We start from the raw sequence: 22,330 nt of genomic DNA on the forward strand, positions 1-22,330 counted from the left end.
ATTGAATGCATCTAAAGTTAAACGATTTCGTATAAACATTTTCATAAATAGCACACAACATTACTAGGGGATTTTAATTTCCTGTATACCGAAGCATTTATGCTCAATGCATTAGCGATTGTAGCCTACCTATAACCTAACCTGATATGAAATGAAATGCAATGGGATTTAACGAACTACTGTTCTGCTCCAAACTGTGCTAATGAAGACGGGCATACGCCATACAGTGTGCTATGAGTAGTTTCATTTTACTTTTACAAGCTTCTTAAAACAATTGTTGAGCTAGCTAACGTGCTCATTTCTAAATTCAATTTCTTGTTCTAGCTTTCTGTTATGTTTCGTAAAAAAGTAGTCTTGATTATCCCGACCTGTCAATCAGCCCTAGAATGGTCGATAGACTGGTTAAGCGAGACTAATTTCAAAACAAGGGCACGTAACCTATCTTTTACTCAAAAGTGTCTGGATGTTATGGACGACACATGGAACCAGTTTTCAGTCTATTATTTATAGATGATTAATGGTCATAGCTTATTAAGTACAACATGATCGTTTATTTAGTGACTATAATTGTGTGAAACTGATTTGAGGCTTGGCATATATATAAATATTGTGGCGAAATTGTCGAGATATATGGAGATATTTATTTATGGTGGGTCACCCTATTAATGGTCGAGAATTCATACTTCACAAGGCGTTAGCCGAGTGTTGTTTCAATGTATTACGCAATGTCTTTAGCTCGACACCATTAAACAACTTAAAATACAGACACTATCCCGCACGAGCTTTTCAATGAAATACGTCACTCGAGTCCAATATTTCATCTGGTATAGATAATGTACGATTGGCAAGTTGTCCGTACATTATTTCAAATAATGGTACGCCAACATCAAAGGATGACGTCACATCTGTATTTTAAAACTGAATAATACGAGGGAAAATTCATAAATTTACTACTATTAAAGAGGTTATGATGGTGAAACTTGAATAATTCGTAGGACTATGGACCTCACAAAAGTACAAGTAAAGGGGTACCAAATTAAGCAAGAAGTTTAATGGTATGGTGACGGTTTTGCTTTGAATAGAGATGACATCTTTACCATGTACAATATTCGGGCTGATAGCTTAGTACACTCCTCCTCTCGACTCTCCTGCAATATGATTACAAGTGTAGTACCAGATAATCCTAATTGAATGCATCTAAAGTTAAACGATTTCGTATAAACATTTTCATAAATAGCACACAACATTACTAGGGGATTTTAATTTCCTGTATACCGAAGCATTTATGCTCAATGCATTAGCGATTGTAGCCTACCTATAACCTAACCTGATATGAAATGAAATGCAATGGGATTTAACGAACTACTGTTCTGCTCCAAACTGTGCTAATGAAGACGGGCATACGCCATACAGTGTGCTATGAGGGAAATTTTGCCCCGATAGCGGCACTACAGCCTACTCTTATATCGAATTGCAACTGTAAAGGGATCTTTTACGTGCACGCCAATGTGTACACGGGACCTCGGTTTTTCGTCCCATCCGAACGACTAGACAGCTGTCCTTGTCAGGCCCTCCGTGCTGCATCTGCATCACTGACAAGGGGAACCACGCCGGAAAATCGGGATGAACTATGACCTAACCTGTATTATCCTGTTTGTGAGTCAGTTAGTGATAGGAAACATTAAACGTAATACAAAATAAAAATATATAGATAACAATCACATGCGACCCTTTTAACAAAAACTATCCTGGCGTTATTAAGCACAATGTAAACAATATGAATCAAATATCTAGGTCGTAACAGTTAAGTATACTATAAAATGAAGCCACAAACACAATAACTATTAACGGACCTGTTAAAGTATGTAAAAGACCAAAAACTGTGTATTAGAAGGGTTGTGAAATGAAAAATAGAAATTATTAGGATTCCAGGTAGTTTAACTACATATATTTTAGCTCGTTTGTTTTTGTGCAAAAGTTATTTGTATGTCTTATCCGGTCATGACTAATGCTCAGCACGTGCCAAATACGTGGGATATAAAAATTTGATTGTAATTATTATCAAACGCATATAAAAATCGTGACTTGTAGAATGTCTGCAAACAATGTGAACGGACGTCTGGACATATGGACACACGGACGACCAGAAGGACGGGGGGCGACGACATATTGCGACCACAAGAAAATATAGGTGTATTAAAATGAACAAACTAATACTATATGTACATGCCAATGTAATACAACATTTCATATTTTACTTTCAGTTCTCACAGCATCGACAAACTGTAATAGCAACATTTTAACATTAAAGGACAATATTGGTTGCAATTATTCCTGTGTTAAAATTATATTTAGAACATGTTTAACCAGTTCTATCACATGTGTGATAATGACTGACACCAATGTATTGTCCTTTAAAAGACAGTTCATTTACTTTCAACTATCGCCATATACAAATTAACAAAATATAACTGGTAGCTTGTCACTATCACTTTCATAAAAATGAACAGCTAATATATCAAGTAATTTATAAAATTAAAAAAATAGTAATACGTTAGATATAATAAAACATTTTATATTTTACTTTCAATATATCTAGCAATATTGATGTTCAACTAAACTAGTTAATTTTCATTTATGACCATATCAACAAACTATAACTGCAATATCTTAATATAATATAAATGAAAAGGGGTGTAGCGTCCTACTATTCAACCCCTACTGGGCCAACGAAGACGGAATAATAATATAGCATTTTATATTTTACATTATATCGACATATAAATATGAAATGTACAAACTATAATTTGAATATTTTAAAATACAAAATAAAGAATGTTATCAATAATCAAAATGAAATGAACATATAAAATAAACAAATTGTAACTTAAACACAAATCCATGTCATCGATTATCTGAAAAACAAATTATATACTATATTAAAATAATAAAGCATCTTAAATTTTAATTTCATTTACCACCTGTTGTGGTTCTCAATGCGACAGAGGCTTTCACTTGTAGGCCTACACACATGCCGTACAATGAACAAACTATAAATATAATTTGGTAAATATTTTGCTTCCCTAAAATAATATAGAATGATAAATACTATAATGTTTGTTAGTAATTGAACGAACATCAGTACTTAAATTACCCACAAGTTTGATGACCCGAAATGGGAAAATTTTCGTAGTTAGATTGTCGTTCAGAAATATTGGAGTAGTCTCCCCTTTCATCGTCAGCTATCTCGTACTGAACATCCTCCTGTGTATGTTCTCCCTGGACATCACCAGTCGTCTCGTTGGTCATGTCCCCTATATGGTTGTAGTCATTTGGAATTTCTGTCTTCTTGTTTTCGCCCAAGTGGTTATAATCAGCTTTTAGAATATCGTTCTTGTCACCATGAAGATGGTTATAGTCAACGTCAGGTTTGTCAACCTTCGACCCACCAATATGGTTGTAGTTGGCATTGTGAAGTTCTTCTGGATTGTGTGTCTTATTATTCACCATACCAAGATGATTATAGGCTCCACTTGACTGATCATCGACACGTAGTCTGTTGTTATTATCATGTAGATGGTTGTAATCACTACCCATTTGCCCCAGATAGTTGTACGTGTTACCAGTTGTCATTGAGTTATCGTTCTTGGCATCATGTAAATGATTGTAATTATCGTCCGCTAATTTAATCACGTTTACAGATGGAGAATTATCGTTCTTGAAAACAACATTATTGTAACTATCGCTAGGTTCTTCGTATACTGGATTAGAGACTCTTGAGTTGCCTTTGAACCGACTGTCATTAAAAGACCCAATTGTTTTTCTAAAATGAAATAGAGTGAATATGTAACAAATTTGTCGCTCAGATACGAAACATATTTTATATAAAATCATAAGGAACAATACCGGTGTCCACTCATTATACTTATCAGATAGAATTGGTTGAACAGATTTCAAATGTAATGGCAAAATCATTACTATTTTTGATCTGTAAACTCGATTTGTGGAAGTAATGCAAAAGGGGAAATCTGAGCTAAATCGCTATTCTTTGGCATCTAGAAATGGACACACATGGGTCGCAACGCACATACTAATGCCATATGAATGGATATAAACTGATTTACATTCAATCGTTTCTGTTTTTACTGTAATTTCTAATCAGTTATGTTCGGCGAAAGACGCAAATAGTCTTTGAGGTCTGGTTATTCCAGTCTACACCGGATATATAGTATTCTCCTGTCTTAAATACTGGATATCAGAAGCCCATTTTTCACCCTTAGAATGTTGATTTAATTTGACCAAAAAATCGCGTTTGCAATGTCGAGGACTGTGAGTGATATTGTGTTAAAGACTTGCATCCTTTCATTTATGGCCGTCTTAGTGACCGGAAATACCTTCTTTGGAGAAGACGAATAGTTACGTGAATTTAAAGTAGTCTACTTAAGTCAGTCACCCATATTCGTCGGTTAATATCATTGGACAGTGAAATTGCTGTTGACGATTTTATATATAAAATTTCTTAGGTTAGGCCCTTGGCACATCAATTTATTTTAAATGTCTGTCCAGCTTATAATAGTGTTAACTAATGACTTAAGACGTAAAAAATATCAACCTTACCGTTTTAATATGAAAACAACAACCATGATTACAAATATGACCAGCAGAATACATCCCACGACGCTTCCAGCAATAACAGCTGTATCTATATAAAAATATATCAGTATAATTACAACATCTGAAAAAGGAAGTAGTGGGCAACAAACGTAATGTACCCGTGCCTTGTAAAATATAAATAAGCATCCGGGGGAATACCCTAGCGACGATGCTGCCAAGTGGCAATTACTATTACTATTAATGTACTATTTGCGAGAGAGGAAAAATCTCATATTTAGGTGGGCATTGCACGTGCTGTAACACTACACATATGGCGTTCACGTCATAAAGTTAGGAAAAACAATTTATATTTAGAATTTTTACAGCGAAGGAACTGGTTAGTTTCTAGAAACCAGCACAGATTTGAGAACTGTTTACAATTTGGGTCACGTTGGTCATGCCGACCAAACATTACTGAAGGACAAAGTTGTCCGATCTGGGACTGTAGTGACCCAAATCTGTTTGAATTGCGATGTGTTTCTTTCCAACAAATTTGAACCTAGATTGTCTTCTACCGATGAAACGTTAGTGTGACCCGTGTCGCGTTTACAACTCAGTGTGTCATTATTTGTAGAATACCTTATACCACACAAATGTAACCTTGCAAACTTGTGTATTAAAACTATATATCAGAACAGGGACAATTGGATATGGCGATTTATAACTTACCTGGTGTATCTTGGTTATAATTAATAGCATTAGCGTTATTTATTTCAGTTGTAGTGATTTGTTCTATTGTAGTTGTAGTTCTTCTGGTTGGCAATGCAGTTGTGGCTAAAACAAATCATTTTAATACAGATTAGTGCTGTGCAAGTGAACTGGGTCATACAAAAATAATTTTATTATAGTTCATATAATTCACAAATGTTCACCTTCACTAAGAAACTACAATAAATTAATTATTTGTGTCAACTGAAAAATTAAGTTTTATTAATTGAGTCTAATTTATACAATATAACAAAGTTGAACATTACCTGTCAAACATGCATACTGTATGTAGAAGTATGTATAACGGTCAAACATTACATTATATGATACTCCCAAAAAGTGGCAAACTTGAATATGTGGCTTTGGTGTTTGAAAGTTGCATTTCTCCGTCCCATTACATAAATTCATAAGATTTGATTTGACTGTAGGACTAAAGTCAAGAAGACAATCGCAATATTTAGGTCTATTATAACAAGAGCTGTGACACCCAATCACTCTGAAGCCATAGTGTCCGGAAATAATATAAATCCTTTCATCATCTTCGCAATATAGGTAGTGCTCAAAACTGTCTTGATCTCCACAATAAGACCTCCACAACCCTGTGAATGAGATTTACAACCTGGTTTTATTCTGTTCCTGAAAGAGTTTTGATTAATTCCACCAAATGTGAAAGTATATGAGATTGGATCAGTTTGAAATTGAGCGGAGATATTATATCTTGGTTTCTCTTAAAATACAAATCTAGCCTTAAAGTATAAAACGTCCTTAGCCTTACATTTGCCTCCCAATTACAGGTTATATGCTAGAGAATTCAGCCCATCCACCAGAACCCCACAGCAACGTATACTCTAACAATATTAACGCGAAGCTTGATGCAAAATTTCTTTACTGCATAGGGAACTTCATTTTCCTCGAGACCTCGCGTTTCGATAGAAAATGAAATGGGATTGAACGTCCCGCTTGTTCTGCACAGCCCGGGCTAACGAAGACGGTCATGCACTCCGTTGTGTGCTTTGGGGGGGTGGGTGGGTTGTGCCAATACTGTATTTAGAATTATAAAGCTGTCAAGGGTTATATTACATTCACAACTGTTCGTCCCATCTGAACGAAAGACGCCATTCCTTGCCAGCCCCCCCCCCCATCGTCCGGCACAGCTGAACAAAAGCATAAGGTTCGAAAGAAACTCGACGCAAACTAGGTCCTTTCGAGACCAACACATGGTTCAATTTTATTTCAATAATTCGTTTGTGCGTAGGGATCTTTAGCAGTGGGAGGAAACCGGACGACCCGGAGAAAACCCATGAGGTTGGGCAGGCGACCCTACCCATTGTCACGTACAACCGGGGAATCGAAACCACGCCAGTTGACTCAATGACAGACCTTATGATACAGCACGCACGTGCTAACCATTCGGCCATCCAATATACGAATCGAACATGAAATAAGTTATTATCGCCATTAGCAGACATTTATAGAGGCGCGTATGGGACTTTAGCAGTGGGAGGACCCGGAGAAAACCCACGAGGTTGGACAGGCGACCCTACCACCTGTCACGTACAACCGGGGAATTGAAACCACGACAGTTGACTTATTGACAAACCTTATTATACAACACCCCGGCGCCCCGCCATTCCTCGAAAAAACGATATCATAGACAAATAAATAGAAATGTTTTTTTGGGGGGCGGGGGGGGGGGGGGTCATTATCTCGGTCCCGTTATTGATAACCCATAGGGGTCATTATCTCGGTCCCGTTATTGATAACCCATAGTGATATCTTCCTGGGCTTACTACCATTTAGTACATATTAATTTTATCTCCCGCCTAGCGAAGAGAACAGGAAACTATTAAAAATGGGCCTGTCTGTCTGTTCACCCGTAACACTTTTTGGGACACAATAACTCCCCTAAGAGAGCTAGAATGAGCAAACTTGGTGTAGGTGTTTATTCGGTGAATGCCTTGGTAGGCTGCGTAAACAGTTTGATTCCTCGAGATACTGAACACAAAAATAATTGTCCTTCTAATTGAGCTACACGGTTCAAACTTGGTGTAGGTGTTTGTTGTTTATTAGGGGAATATGTCTTGAAGGAGATCCATTATTTGACATACATAAACATATATAGATTTATTTGTATATCGTAGCTTATCTTATTATATCAGGGGATCACATGGCTAAGTGGGTAAGAAGCTGGCTCGCTAGCCTGGAGGTCGGGTGTTCGATCCCTGCATTGGCCGAGAAAGTTCATTCAAGTTTTCCAGCGTGGTTTCCCCTTGTCAGTGATGCAGGACGGAGGGCCTGACAAGGACAGCTGTCTAGTCGTTCGGATGGGACGAAAAACCGAGGTCCCGTGTTCACATTGGCGTGCACGTAAAACATCCCTTGGCAGTTGGAATTCGATATAAGAGTAGGCCGTAGTGCCGCTGCCTGGGCAAAATTTCCCCCATAGCACACTGTATGGCGTATACCCGTCTTTATTGGCCCGGTTTAGGAGCAGAACAGTAGGACGTTAAACCCCATTTCATTTCATTTCTTATTAAATCATATATATTTTATTTTTATTTGTATATCGTAGCTTATCTTATTAAATCATATATAGTTTTATTTGTATATCGTAGCTTATCTTATTAAATCATATATAGTTTTATTTGTATATCGTAGCTTGTCTTATTAAATACGTAGCAAAATTGTTATTTATTTAATAAAACATACTATATTTTGGTCATCTTATATACTTCCACATTTCTCAAATACAACGTGTGAAAAATTTAATTTCTAAATTGGTTACTACCAATATCATTTTTCATTTGGTTTGCTACCAAAATAACGTTTATTTATAGTAGGTGACATTACCAGGTGATACACAATGGACATTGTTCAATAATATTACAAGATAGCAGAGCTTAAACTGTTAAAATATCTAAACTTATATATGTGACAGTCAATGTCTACAATCAGGCAATGTGTACAATGCCTGAAATATACCAGTCAATGTGTACATTGCCGGATTAGGGTTAGGTTTAGGGCTAGGGTAAGGGCTATGGTGGGTTTTGTGACACAGAGACAGGGATTGTTAGCCGTTCTAACAGATCCGTCTCTCGTCACGGTGACCCAGAGCATAGTCTCTATGTCACCACAAAGCTAACCGATGTTTTGGTCTCACCTTTGAGTTGGGTTAAAGCTCCTGAGGGCCGGGATGGGCCAAATCCGGAGACATTGACTGTAACATATACATATTCAACAATTAATGAAAACATGTTATTCTGATTTGAATAGACGTATCGTCGCTTTAATATAAATGTTGTTGGTATTAATGTTCCTCATTCGGTTGATTTATGTGTGACAGGTAGAATGTCCACAAACAAATGTGAACGAACATCCATAAGGACAGGGGCGACGCCATATCGCGACCACATGGAAATATAGGTGTATTAAAATGAACATACTATAACTATATATGTGCATGTTAATGTAATATAACCTTTTATATACTCTTCAAAAAAAGTAGGGGATATTGAAATGCAAATACCTATGCAGGTTGTGATATAATAAATAGTCAAGGACACTTGACATGCTTTGAGAGTATGTTCACAGATGAAGAACTTATCGCCCCAACAGAACCACTGAGTTGCAGGTGCGACACGCAATAGCGCCATACACGTGGGAGGGGTTCATTGTCAAATTTGACACTTCAAGCAAGGGTTGATGAAAACTGCCGCGTGCTGATTTATCCTATCTACGTTTGCTTTCCTATCGGTTCTTGACCACACCCCGACACCGATACTTCTGCCCTTTGCTCAACGTGCAGGCCGACGTTTCATCTTTAAAGATGATAATTCCAGTGTCCACCGCACTTGTGTCGTGAATGATTACCTCCAGCGTCACCATATTCTCCATATGCCTTGGCCAGCCGTGAGTCCTGACCTTTCCTCTATAGAGCATGTCTGGGACGTGTTCGTCGACGTCAACGGACAACACTGCTAGAATTGGCCGTGGCACTGCAAGAGGAGTGGGTCAGATTGCCCCAAATCGTGATTGGACGGTTGATTAGGAGCATGCCACGGCGAATTGCTGAATGTCTGGGGATTGGTGGAGCAATTACTCATTATTAAGACAAAAATCAAAAACGTCCATTTTCACTTTTGACAGTATATCTCTTTGCGAGTGAAATGAGGCCGTCAGATAAGCCGCCCATATGAACTGTTTATGTTCATGTGTAGTCAATTGGCCTGTTTTTAACATACACTGGTTACCTCTAATTAAACAGCAGGGTGTTTCCAAAGTTTTGTATTGTTTCTGAATATCTCCTACTTTTTTTAAGAGTTTCACTTTCAATGCTCACTGCATCAATAAACTTTAACAGCAACATATTAAAATGAAAAGGCATTTTATTTCTTTGTTCAACTATCGCTATATAAAAATTAACAAACTATAACTGTAATAAACTATGTCGACAATATATGATAAATAATAATATGATGATCATGATCATGTTTAGCGATAATACCAGCTAAATTATGGCAGTATAGCGGAAGCAATATTGGACCGAGCACCGATCCGTAAGGCACGCAGCAGGTAAGACGAGCAGGCATAGATTGAACATTATTTGTTAATACCGCCTAATAAACTATGTAGGAGATATATGATAAATAATAAACCAAGTTATGGTTTACTTTCCATTATATATTACATTTGTGACCGTCGTCCGTTATGGGTTGCCGGCTACACTAGGACTTCCCGGGGTAGACATAAGGGGTGTAAGGACAGCAGGATATGTCGGGTGGCTTGCCACTATCACTTCCGATTTCGGACTTTACTTTTACTAAACTCCTATAAACAGCTAGTCACGATATAAAATGAGCAGCTGAAAACAGTAATTTATAACATCAAAACCACTTTAAAATAATAAAACATTTTATATTTTACTTTCATATTAAATTAGAATTATAGTGTCTTTCATTTATGACCTGGGCAGGTTGCTCAAATCTCAGTTATTTTAATGGATCGTTAGTTGTGGAAAGTCAATTTCATTATCCGTTATCTAACGAACTGATTAAAGTTAATAAAAGAGAAGACTGTTAGGTCAATGGCTGAATTTTACATTTTTAAATTCAATGCACATATTCAACTGCATAGAATTTATTATTAATCAGAAACTGAAGACAGTGGGAGAACGATGCAGTCTGTTCACACTACCTGGTTAAAGACAAAAAGATTACTTTAGAATTTCCTACAGAAATCACTATAAGAAAACGATATAGTATTTTTCTATAGAAATTTTATCATAAATCTGTAGAAACAATTATAGGAATTGTACTACAGAAACTTTAGAATATTTGGGGCCGTTATTTCCTACAGGAAATAGGATATCCCTAACCCCCTAGAATGTTCTGTAGAATTCTATAGAAAACTACACTGGTAATATATAACTTTTTGCTAAGGGTATTCTTCAACTGACATCGTTAAACAGATAATGGAGCCCCAACCCCTTCATTAAATACAACGGCAAATTAACGACATGTTAAACTTAACGGGGCTTCCAGCAACCGACTTTCTTTCCGTTAAAGATAACGATCCGTTAACTCCATGTTAAAGTGTCGTTATAAGCTAACAGAGCTTTGAAAAGCCGGGCCGATATCAACAAACTATAACTACAATACTTAATAATAATATAAATTAAATAGGTTTAACGTCCTACTATTCTACTCCAACTGGGCTAATGAAGACGTTATATATCGCCATAAAAATATGAAATGCACTAACTATAATTTCCATATATTAAAATACAAAATAAAGCATTTTATCAAAATGAAATCCCCATATAAAATAAATAAATTGTAACTAAAACATAGTAAAATACAAATCTATGTCATCAATTATCTGCAAAAACAATAGACTATCTTAAAATAATAAAGCATCTTAAATATTAATCTCATTTACCACCTGTTGTGGTTCGCATTGGAGCAGGGGCTTTCAATTTTAGGCGTACAATGAACAAACTATAAATATAATTTGTTAAATATTTTACTACTCTATACAGAATGATAATACTATCGTGTAGGTTAGCAATTGTAGGAACATCAGTTCTGAAACTACCCACAAGTTTGATGACCCGAAATGCGAACATTTTCATAGTCCGATTGCCGTTCAGAAATATTGGAGTAATATCCCCTTTGATCGTCAGCTATCTCGTACTGAACATCTTCCTGATGTTCTCCCTGGACATCACCAGTCGTCTCGTTGGTTATGTCCCTTATATGGTTGTAGTCATTTGAAATTGCTGTCTTCTTGTTTTCGCCTAGGTGGTTATAATCGGCTTTTGGAATATCATTCTTGTCACCATGAAGATGGTTATAGTCAACATCAGGTTTGTCAACCTTCCACCCACCAATATGGTTGTAGTTGGCATTGTGAAGTTCTTCTGAATTCTTCGTCTTATTATTTACCATACCAAGATGATTATAGGCTCCATGTAAATGGTTATAATCACTACCCATTTGCCCCAGATAGTTGTACGTGTTACCAGTTGTCATTGAGTTATCGGTCGTGGCATCATGTAAATAATTGTAATCGTCTGCTGATTTAATCACGTTTACAGATGGAGAATTATCGTTCTTGAAAATAACATTATTGTAACCATCGCCAGGTGCTTCGTATACTGGATTGGACACTCTTGGACTGCCTTTCAAGCGACTGTCGATCAAAGCCCCAATCATTCTTCTACAAAGAAATAAAGTGAATCTGTAACAAACTTTTCAATCAGGTGCGTAAATAAATTTTAATATAATATTAAAGAACAATACCAGCGTCCACTGGTTGTACATAAATGATAGAATTGGTTAATCGGGTTCTAACTATAATAGAACAATATATATCTTGCCTATGGTTGATCTGTAAACACGATAATTGATTGGTGACAAACGTTGTTGTAAATGACTGAAATAGAGAGCTGCATACGACTGGAGGATATCAGATCGAAACAGGATATACATAAGACGAACTGATTGCCTGTCTAATGCTTATGTTGATGAAGTCTATGCTTACATTCTTAAAGACAGTCAATTCCGGTAAAAAAAATTCGTAACTGTTCTACTTGCAGCAAATCGACTTGTCCTCTAAAGCTAGAATTAGATGATCTTTATTTTTTGAGATATTATATTTATTTCATTTCTCATCCGACATATCAAACATTCTTTCAAATCATGTATATATGGAACCCGTGATATCTTAGGATTTGTATCTGTTTTCGGTCATTACTGCACCTAATTTATACAAATAACACATCACCGTTTCCATTGTCATTTAAACCTAAGAACCAGACGGTCTATATTTATCGGGTATGTGGGTTCCTGAAAAGAGGTGTTTAAACAGATAAACCACATAGTGCCTCATAGAAGACATAGGGCATTGCATAACGAGAGAGTTGGATTCCAGAAGCTAGCGGTACTACTAATCAGGCATACCAAAATACATTTCCCATAAATACTACACAAACTGACAACGTTATATACTTGATAATGATAAAATGATAATAGAATACACAATTATAGTAAGTGCCATTCTGGATAAGCTACATGATTGCAAGAATTATTGGGTGGATGGGAAATGAATATAAATTCAACTAAATCATGTGATCTTTAACACCCAAATCTAAGGAGATGAGGAAGGGATGAGGATTTGATTCTGTGTGGGATGAGGATTTGATTCTGTGTGTAACACTTTTAAGTGACTTGCCCATAATTATTCGTGGGCTTATTCAGTTTTTGCTCAATAGAAAAATAAACATTTTATCCTTACCGTTTTAGTATGACGGCAACTATAATTACTAATATGATCAGAAGAATACACCCCACAGCGCTTCCAGCAATAGCAGCCGTATCTACTGTAATAAATATACCAATATAATCAGTATCGATATCTATAATATATAATATGTCGGTATATTACAACAGGTATTGTTAATATGGAATATAAATCACAAATCAACCCCAAAACTACCTTGTGCAAGAATGATATATATTTCAGTTGGGTTTACAGGGAGATTACCCTTTCCATAGATTCCATATTTGAGATTAATATGTAGAATGGAAAATAAGTATTACTAACATAGAACATGCCCATTTTATACAGACTTAGGGATGAATATCAATATGTACATTGTTTATGGTATTTTCGATAAATTTTATTTCAGTTAGTATTTCACTCGTTTTAATGAATCCTAATAGAAATGATGCCTTATCATTGTTATTATTATTATGGGATTAAAAGAAACTATGTTATACAGATGTTACTCGATTTTCGACAAAGGTACGCATTATTATTTATGCTTTTATACAAGAATATCGATGTAATAAATCACCTTGTGTATCTTTATTTAAAACCATGGCCATAGTATTTAAGATTACTTCTGTTCTTCCAGATACATCTTCAGGAGTGTAGGATTCTCTGGATTTTTCATGTTTGGAACTGTCTATATCAGTCGACTTTATTGTAACTGTTGTAGGGATCGTGCTTCTGGTGGGCAAGGCAGTTGTGACTGAAAATCATTTGAATACAGGTTAAGGTTGTGATAGTGATCTGAAGTCGTACACAAAAACTGTACAAGTGAGTCAAATAATTTTCACAGATCTTAACTGACCTGATTACGAGGCACTGATAAATTATTTATTTGTGTTTTCAGCGTAAACTTATTCTGATTTATATAATATAACAATAACACTGATTACCTGCCAAGCATTCAAACTGTATGTAGGAGTATGTATAATGCTCATACGCATGGTAGGAGTATGTATCATGACCAACGTATTTTCTTCTGCCATAGAAATCGATTTTTATAGAGCAATATTTAAAATCTGGAATTGGTGTTTGAAAGTTACATGTCGTCTTTCCATTGCATGAATCTATAAGATTCGAACGGACTGTGGCATTAAATCCAGGAAGACAGTCTTCATCGAGATCATAATAATCCTTAAAAAAGCACGAGTACCAATATGTGAAGCCATAGTAACCGGAAATAATATGAATCCGTTTTGTTTTGTCATCACAAGCTAGGTTGTGTTCCGTACAACGTCCATTTCTTCGACATTTACAAGCATAACTCTTCAATCCTGTTAAAGTAAGATTTAAACAGTTATTTTATGAGCTTTCAGGCATCGGAAAACATTATCGTGTGTTCGCCGTATAAATAATTGTAATCGTCTGCTGATTTAATCACGTTTACAGATGGAGAATTATCGTTCTTGAAAATAACATTATTGTAACCATCGCCAGGTGCTTCGTATACTGGATTGGACACTCTTGGACTGCCTTTCAAGCGACTGTCGATCAAAGCCCCAATCATTCTTCTACAAAGAAATAAAGTGAATCTGTAACAAACTTTTCAATCAGGTGCGTAAATAAATTTTAATATAATATTAAAGAACAATACCAGCGTCCACTGGTTGTACATAAATGATAGAATTGGTTAATCGGGTTCTAACTATAATAGAACAATATATATCTTGCCTATGGTTGATCTGTAAACACGATAATTGATTGGTGACAAACGTTGTTGTAAATGACTGAAATAGAGAGCTGCATACGACTGGAGGATATCAGATCGAAACAGGATATACATAAGACGAACTGATTGCCTGTCTAATGCTTATGTTGATGAAGTCTATGCTTACATTCTTAAAGACAGTCAATTCCGGTAAAAAAAATTCGTAACTGTTCTACTTGCAGCAAATCGACTTGTCCTCTAAAGCTAGAATTAGATGATCTTTATTTTTTGAGATATTATATTTATTTCATTTCTCATCCGACATATCAAACATTCTTTCAAATCATGTATATATGGAACCCGTGATATCTTAGGATTTGTATCTGTTTTCGGTCATTACTGCACCTAATTTATACAAATAACACATCACCGTTTCCATTGTCATTTAAACCTAAGAACCAGACGGTCTATATTTATCGGGTATGTGGGTTCCTGAAAAGAGGTGTTTAAACAGATAAACCACATAGTGCCTCATAGAAGACATAGGGCATTGCATAACGAGAGAGTTGGATTCCAGAAGCTAGCGGTACTACTAATCAGGCATACCAAAATACATTTCCCATAAATACTACACAAACTGACAACGTTATATACTTGATAATGATAAAATGATAATAGAATACACAATTATAGTAAGTGCCATTCTGGATAAGCTACATGATTGCAAGAATTATTGGGTGGATGGGAAATGAATATAAATTCAACTAAATCATGTGATCTTTAACACCCAAATCTAAGGAGATGAGGAAGGGATGAGGATTTGATTCTGTGTGGGATGAGGATTTGATTCTGTGTGTAACACTTTTAAGTGACTTGCCCATAATTATTCGTGGGCTTATTCAGTTTTTGCTCAATAGAAAAATAAACATTTTATCCTTACCGTTTTAGTATGACGGCAACTATAATTACTAATATGATCAGAAGAATACACCCCACAGCGCTTCCAGCAATAGCAGCCGTATCTACTGTAATAAATATACCAATATAATCAGTATCGATATCTATAATATATAATATGTCGGTATATTACAACAGGTATTGTTAATATGGAATATAAATCACAAATCAACCCCAAAACTACCTTGTGCAAGAATGATATATATTTCAGTTGGGTTTACAGGGAGATTACCCTTTCCATAGATTCCATATTTGAGATTAATATGTAGAATGGAAAATAAGTATTACTAACATAGAACATGCCCATTTTATACAGACTTAGGGATGAATATCAATATGTACATTGTTTATGGTATTTTCGATAAATTTTATTTCAGTTAGTATTTCACTCGTTTTAATGAATCCTAATAGAAATGATGCCTTATCATTGTTATTATTATTATGGGATTAAAAGAAACTATGTTATACAGATGTTACTCGATTTTCGACAAAGGTACGCATTATTATTTATGCTTTTATACAAGAATATCGATGTAATAAATCACCTTGTGTATCTTTATTTAAAACCATGGCCATAGTATTTAAGATTACTTCTGTTCTTCCAGATACATCTTCAGGAGTGTAGGATTCTCTGGATTTTTCATGTTTGGAACTGTCTATATCAGTCGACTTTATTGTAACTGTTGTAGGGATCGTGCTTCTGGTGGGCAAGGCAGTTGTGACTGAAAATCATTTGAATACAGGTTAAGGTTGTGATAGTGATCTGAAGTCGTACACAAAAACTGTACAAGTGAGTCAAATAATTTTCACAGGTCTTAACTGACCTGATTACGAGGCACTGATAAATTATTTATTTGTGTTTTCAGCGTAAACTTATTCTGATTTATATAATATAACAATAACACTGATTAGGTTGTGTTCCGTACAACGTCCATTTCTTCGACATTTACAAGCATAACTCTTCAATCCTGTTAAAGTAAGATTTAAACAGTTATTTTATGAGCTTTCAGGCATCGGAAAACATTATCGTGTGTTCGCCGTATCAACTCAGCGTTAGATAATTCCTCAAAATACAGAAACAAACAAATTTTAGGTATGTCAACTCTGAAAGAGTACCCACTCATATTCAAATGCACAATAGATATAGAATCACAATTTATTAGTTCTTCTATCCTCTTATCTTATATTGTAACCAATATAAATATTATATCAATATTAACAAACCTGTAGTCAAAGGTATGAGAAGAAACACAGCAAATATGGTTTTCATATTTCTTGATTCTGCAACAAATTTAATGGGTATATTACATATATAGCAAACTATTAAAAATACTAACTCGAATTTATAGTCTCTAACACATTATAACAATAAACATACCTATTCTTTATTAGGGTGACCCACCATAAATAAATATCTCCAAATATCTCGACAATTACGCCACAATATTTATATATATGCCAAGCCTCAAATCAGTTTCACACAATTATAGTCACTAAATAAACGATCATGTTGTACTTAATAAGCTATGACCATTAATCATCTATAAATAATAGATTGAGAACTGGTTCCAAGTGTCGTCCATAACATCCAGACACTTTTGAATAAAAGATAGGTTACGTGCCCTTGTTTTGAAATTAGTCTCGCTTAACCAGTCTATCGACCATTCTACGTCTGATTGACAGATCGGGATAAACAAGACTACTTTTTACGAAACATAACAGAAAGCTAGAACAAGAAATTGAATTTAGAAATAAGCACGTTAGCTAGCTCAACAATTGTTTTAAGAAGCTTGTAAAAGTAAAATAAAACTACTGCTAGTATCATGTTCCTGTCTAACCCGAGTGTTTCAGAGATATTATTTGTACTAAACCAAAAGATGCCGCTCTTAACGGTACAGTTAATGATAATAAAGCGATTTAAAAAATGAAACGAACGTAATTTCTGAATCTGCTGTAATAACCAAGAAGCTTAATTTTACTGCTATTCAAAATCGTCAACAATAAATTTTTTTACGGCTGTAATAGTTGATAGATTTGTAGAGAATTGCACGTGCCATGGCTATTTATTGTATCATACTGTCAGAAAGTTGGTCTCGACATGGCGAATGTGCACGCTTCAGTGGTAGACTCGAACTATCAGCAGTGGACTGTATTTCTGTAGAGTGCATGGGTCACCCTATCTTTATGGAAACAGAAAGGGGTCACGTGATTTTAAATATACAGTATGTTATTGTGTATTGTTCGTGCACGACAACTTGTTTCTTTTTTTATAATTTAAGTTTAACAAGTCTTATCAATCAGGAAATAAATTACACATATAGACGCAGTGTTAATAAACAATACTGTTATTAATTCTTACAAACTTTCACATATCTCAAATACATCGTTTGAAGATTTTAATTCTAATATTGTTTGCTACCAATATAATATTTATGTACAATAAGTGGCGTTTTGGAGTGATGATAAACAATATGAGGGTTTTTTTTAAAAAAGGATATTACAAAGTTGCAGAGTTGAAACTGTTGGAATATAATAAAAGGTTATAGTTAAAGCTACACTTAGGTGTTAGATATTCGAAATAAAGATGTTTTAGGTAAAATTTGCCTGAAGTAGCTTAATAAAGCGGAATGTACTCGCAAAAACCTAGTTTTTTTTCCTAAAACATCTTTATTTCGAATATATATATATATATATATATATATATATATATATATATATATATAATTCAACAATTAGTAGGATTAAAAACTGATTAATTAAAGCCGCATTAGGTAACATTAGATAAAGAGTTGACAGTTATAGCTGTAATAGTTAAAAATAGATAAAGAAATAATGCTGAACATTTCAGTTAAATTGCTTCACTCTGAACCGAGATATTAGAAATTGGATTTTAGGCTAGCCTCGATCAACATTACTACTGGTGGTACGATAATAAACAAAGTCTCGATTGTCCATATTTACGCTCAATCATCCATCGCAAAACATATTCAAATCCGCTAAATATCGTGACCTAACGATGGCATCGAGAGTTGATCATGGTCGCGATAAGTTAATTAATGTCTGATTAATAATTAAGATAACATTTAAAACCTAAAGAAAGACCTGCAATGGGCCCATTTAGCTCTTGTATAATGCCTGTTCAAATAATGTAAACATATTATTCTGTAATGAATAGACGTATCGTCGCTTTAATATAAATATTGTTGGCATTAATCTTTATCATTCAGTTGATTTAAGTTGGGTGGTTTTATTACAGGATATTGACAATTAATCTGTTCAATTGTTTTTTAAATTTATTTTTTTAGATCTACAATCAATCTGCTGCTTTGTTGAATTAACTCTGGGTGACACTTGAATAATATGTAGGGAAATAGAGATTCACACATGCCATGCAAAAGGTTATTTGAAAGATAAATATCTTGTATCCCAATTGAGCAAGTTGACTAATGCCCGACATTCACGTGGGCTACGAATGCCACGAATCGCCCCGAATCCCAAATTGTTCCGATTCGTAGATAAATCGTAGACGGTACTTGAAGTTGTAAGTGATTTTTAAAACAAAACCTTTCGCGACCCTCTTTCATGTGAGCTACGAATGCCACGCATCGTCCCTAATGCAAACTTTTTTCGATGCTTAGATAATATGACATAGTACTCCATACTTGTATCATACTAAGACTATATTAAAGCGTCAATCACAAATTTTTGCCAAATTCTGTTAATAAGTTGAAAAGTCACAAATCACATAAATGTGTAATATTAGATAAATGTTTCAATTTTTATTCCTGACTAAGAATATTGAAAAAAACATTTTTCTTATGGTGAAATTGCCAAAATTCGTCTTTTCTCAAATATCAACTTTGGCAAGTCCTCGCACCTTTACTATACGTAGCAAAAATACCAAACTCACACAGTTTGTAGATGACCTAGTGCTGTTACCACAAAATTAATTTCAGACGATTCTGGCGAACGAGATCTGTATACGGACTATCTCAATTCCTTATTTTTCGTCACCCAAAATTTGACGCCCCATAGCTACTTCTTTCATGGGGTGGATTCAGAAAATTTATGCTCACGTGAACAAGCAACCTCCCAACCTTTTGATACAAAAAAATAAAAATGACCGGAACCGACTTGACAAAAACGGAGTAAAGGAAACAATAACCCATGAAATTAAACGGTGATTCAACTGTTTTAATAGAGGTAGTAGATAAAAAAAAACCTAACAATTTCTTTTTCTATTCATACATATGGTGTTTACTTCCAGCCCTCAGATACATTAATAGCATTCTGTTTTATACAAATGTCTTGAAAAAATACTTTAAAAAGCCTGTAATTGTTCATGGTTCGGCGTGGATGGGAATTGGCTTCCGCCGTTGTCCTCGAGCTTCCATTGGATTATCGAATTGCTCAATGAAATGATCTTAACAAAACATATCCATTACTCTCAAATAATCCAAACTAAAAAATGAAAAGTGAGATTGGAACCACCAACCGCATGATTGACGGTTAAATTATCATACTTTTGCAGATGAAAGTCTGATGCTTTTGATTATTCGTATAGAAATATACTAAAAATTTTGAACAATCCATTTGTTTAGATTAACATAATATATAATTTAATATTAAATTATACATCAGAGAACCAAAACAACACATAATATTTATAGCAATACAACCAAGTTGCAGATATAGCGATATGGCAACAGCAACTAAATGCAGCTTTCAGAATATCAGTCAGCAAAACGCTAAGAAAATTCTAAACATATCGAATAATTTACAAGATATATTCATCTACTTTTGAAATAATTCTAAGGCGTGCAGTGCCGAATTTACCTATAGGATTGTCAGACTGAAGCCCGGGTGTATAACACTGTCATAATAAAGCTCTTATTACACACACTTGGTCTTAAACCACGCCATGATCATCGGCTTACTCAATTGTGTTTAAAACACACTTTCATCTTCAACACCTAATACATCCCTTTGATTTGATACTGAATGTGTTAAATAGCACTTCGTTTCAATGTATTAGCGATTTTATCTATTCAACAGGCTAAATCTGTCTATATTGGGCCTTAAAGATACATTTTCACGACAATATGTTTCGGACGATTATTTCAAATAAAAGTATGGTGAATTTGGTAAAGATGGAAAGCATAGACGCTCAATCTTACTATAAAAATGATTGAAAGGTTAGCGCGTGCAAGTTGCATCATAAGGTCTGTCATTGAGTCAACTGGCGTGGTTTCGATTTCCCGGTTGTACGTGACAGGGAGTAGGGTCGCCTGTCAAACCTCGTGGGTTTACTCCGGGTCCATCGTTCCCCCTCCCCCCACTGCTAAAGACCACTACGCGCAAGCGAATTATTGAAATAAAGTTGAACCATGTGTTAGTCCCGAAATGACCTAGTTTGTGTCGAGTGGACGTTAAATCCCGCCTCTCTCTCTCTCTCTCTCTCTCTCTCTCTCTCTCAGGTCGTTTCGTGTTGCAACTGCGTGCTCAATTTAGTGCGTGGGCAGATGGGAAACCTTACATTTATATAAGCGACTCCGGCATTCTTCGTCTGGTTAATTGACTGAACTGTCTTAATTAGTTCGTTTATCTTTTGCATAACTTTAAAGTAATGTAAAAATGTGTACTTACATTGTTAGCTATATGTCCTGTCTGATAGGGTTTCGGTGTGTGAATAACTACACCATTAATCTCAAATTTATCTGAACTTCCTTGACATAGTTTATCAACGCTTTACAAAGATATAATTTAAATATGTACTATGACATAATCATACTTTTGAAGATGCAAACAGGTGTAATATTATTTAAAGTAACAATACATCATGCGCATTTTTCGCTAAAATATTTAAAACGTAATAAAAAAATACCCACCCCACGCAGGCGGCTTTGATTCAATCGGATTTTTTTTTTTAAAAAGGCTTATTATTTCTGTTCACCCACAACAAAGCGAAGACCAGCTTATTACATAGCCAGTACCATATGTTTCAATTTAACATAAAATTTTGTATTCACTGAACGGAACTGAATTATTTTTGGACTGATAATACTATTAGATATTCATTGTCCACAATACTGTAGGTTGCAAGGGATTCATTTGGCTTAAATTGACGCATCGAAGCTTTAATATTTAAGCATTACTCAAGTTGTGTTTACCTGCTGTTATTTTGTTGTACAATTATAAATATCCATTTGATATAAATAACTAAATAGGTGTCAAATATAGAGTGTGTAAATGCAACGTGAAAGGTAAAAATCATATATCATTATTAGGCAATATCCATGGTAGCAAACTGGGTTGCTGGTTTGTATAAAACAAATCCTAAAACAGTAATATTAGACTGTGTGCTAAATGATTAAATATTTATTTATTAAATGATATTTCCCGCTCATAACAAATACCTTAAATAATAAACTGAAAATTTTCGAAATTCAACTAGCATATCAAGACGATTGTATACATATCCTACGTTTTGTGCTGTAATAAACGAACAATTCATTAATTCATTAATGTTATTTT

General features: G+C 34.9%; 1 protein-coding gene and 2 long non-coding RNA genes across 3 annotated transcripts; all 3 read right to left on the minus strand.

The window, feature by feature from the left end:
* Positions 1-667: 667 nt before the first annotated feature.
* On the minus strand, positions 668-5,954 carry LOC126809925 (GATA zinc finger domain-containing protein 14). Its single transcript, XM_056098940.1, has 4 exons — positions 5,628-5,954; positions 5,323-5,427; positions 4,618-4,702; positions 668-3,823 (listed from the first exon to the last, which is right to left on the minus strand). Exons 1-4 carry the CDS (start codon positions 5,767-5,769, stop codon positions 3,151-3,153), a joined length of 1,005 nt encoding a protein of 334 aa, XP_055954915.1. The 5' UTR covers positions 5,770-5,954; the 3' UTR covers positions 668-3,150.
* Positions 5,955-9,728: 3,774 nt separating this feature from the next.
* Positions 9,729-14,455, minus strand: LOC130010839 (uncharacterized). The gene is made up of 4 exons (XR_008786111.1): positions 14,085-14,455; positions 13,718-13,894; positions 13,156-13,240; positions 9,729-12,078 (listed from the first exon to the last, which is right to left on the minus strand). It is a non-coding gene; the product is annotated as an uncharacterized LOC130010839 (long non-coding RNA).
* Positions 14,456-14,563: 108 nt separating this feature from the next.
* LOC130010840 (uncharacterized) lies at positions 14,564-16,511 on the minus strand. The gene is made up of 3 exons (XR_008786113.1): positions 16,342-16,511; positions 15,780-15,864; positions 14,564-14,702 (listed from the first exon to the last, which is right to left on the minus strand). It is a non-coding gene; the product is annotated as an uncharacterized LOC130010840 (long non-coding RNA).
* Between the last annotated feature and the right edge of the window lie 5,819 nt (positions 16,512-22,330).

This window comes from Patella vulgata, chromosome 2 (genome assembly GCF_932274485.2).
Source record: "Patella vulgata chromosome 2, xgPatVulg1.2, whole genome shotgun sequence".
In the NCBI taxonomy this organism is placed as follows: Eukaryota; Metazoa; Mollusca; class Gastropoda; family Patellidae; genus Patella; species Patella vulgata.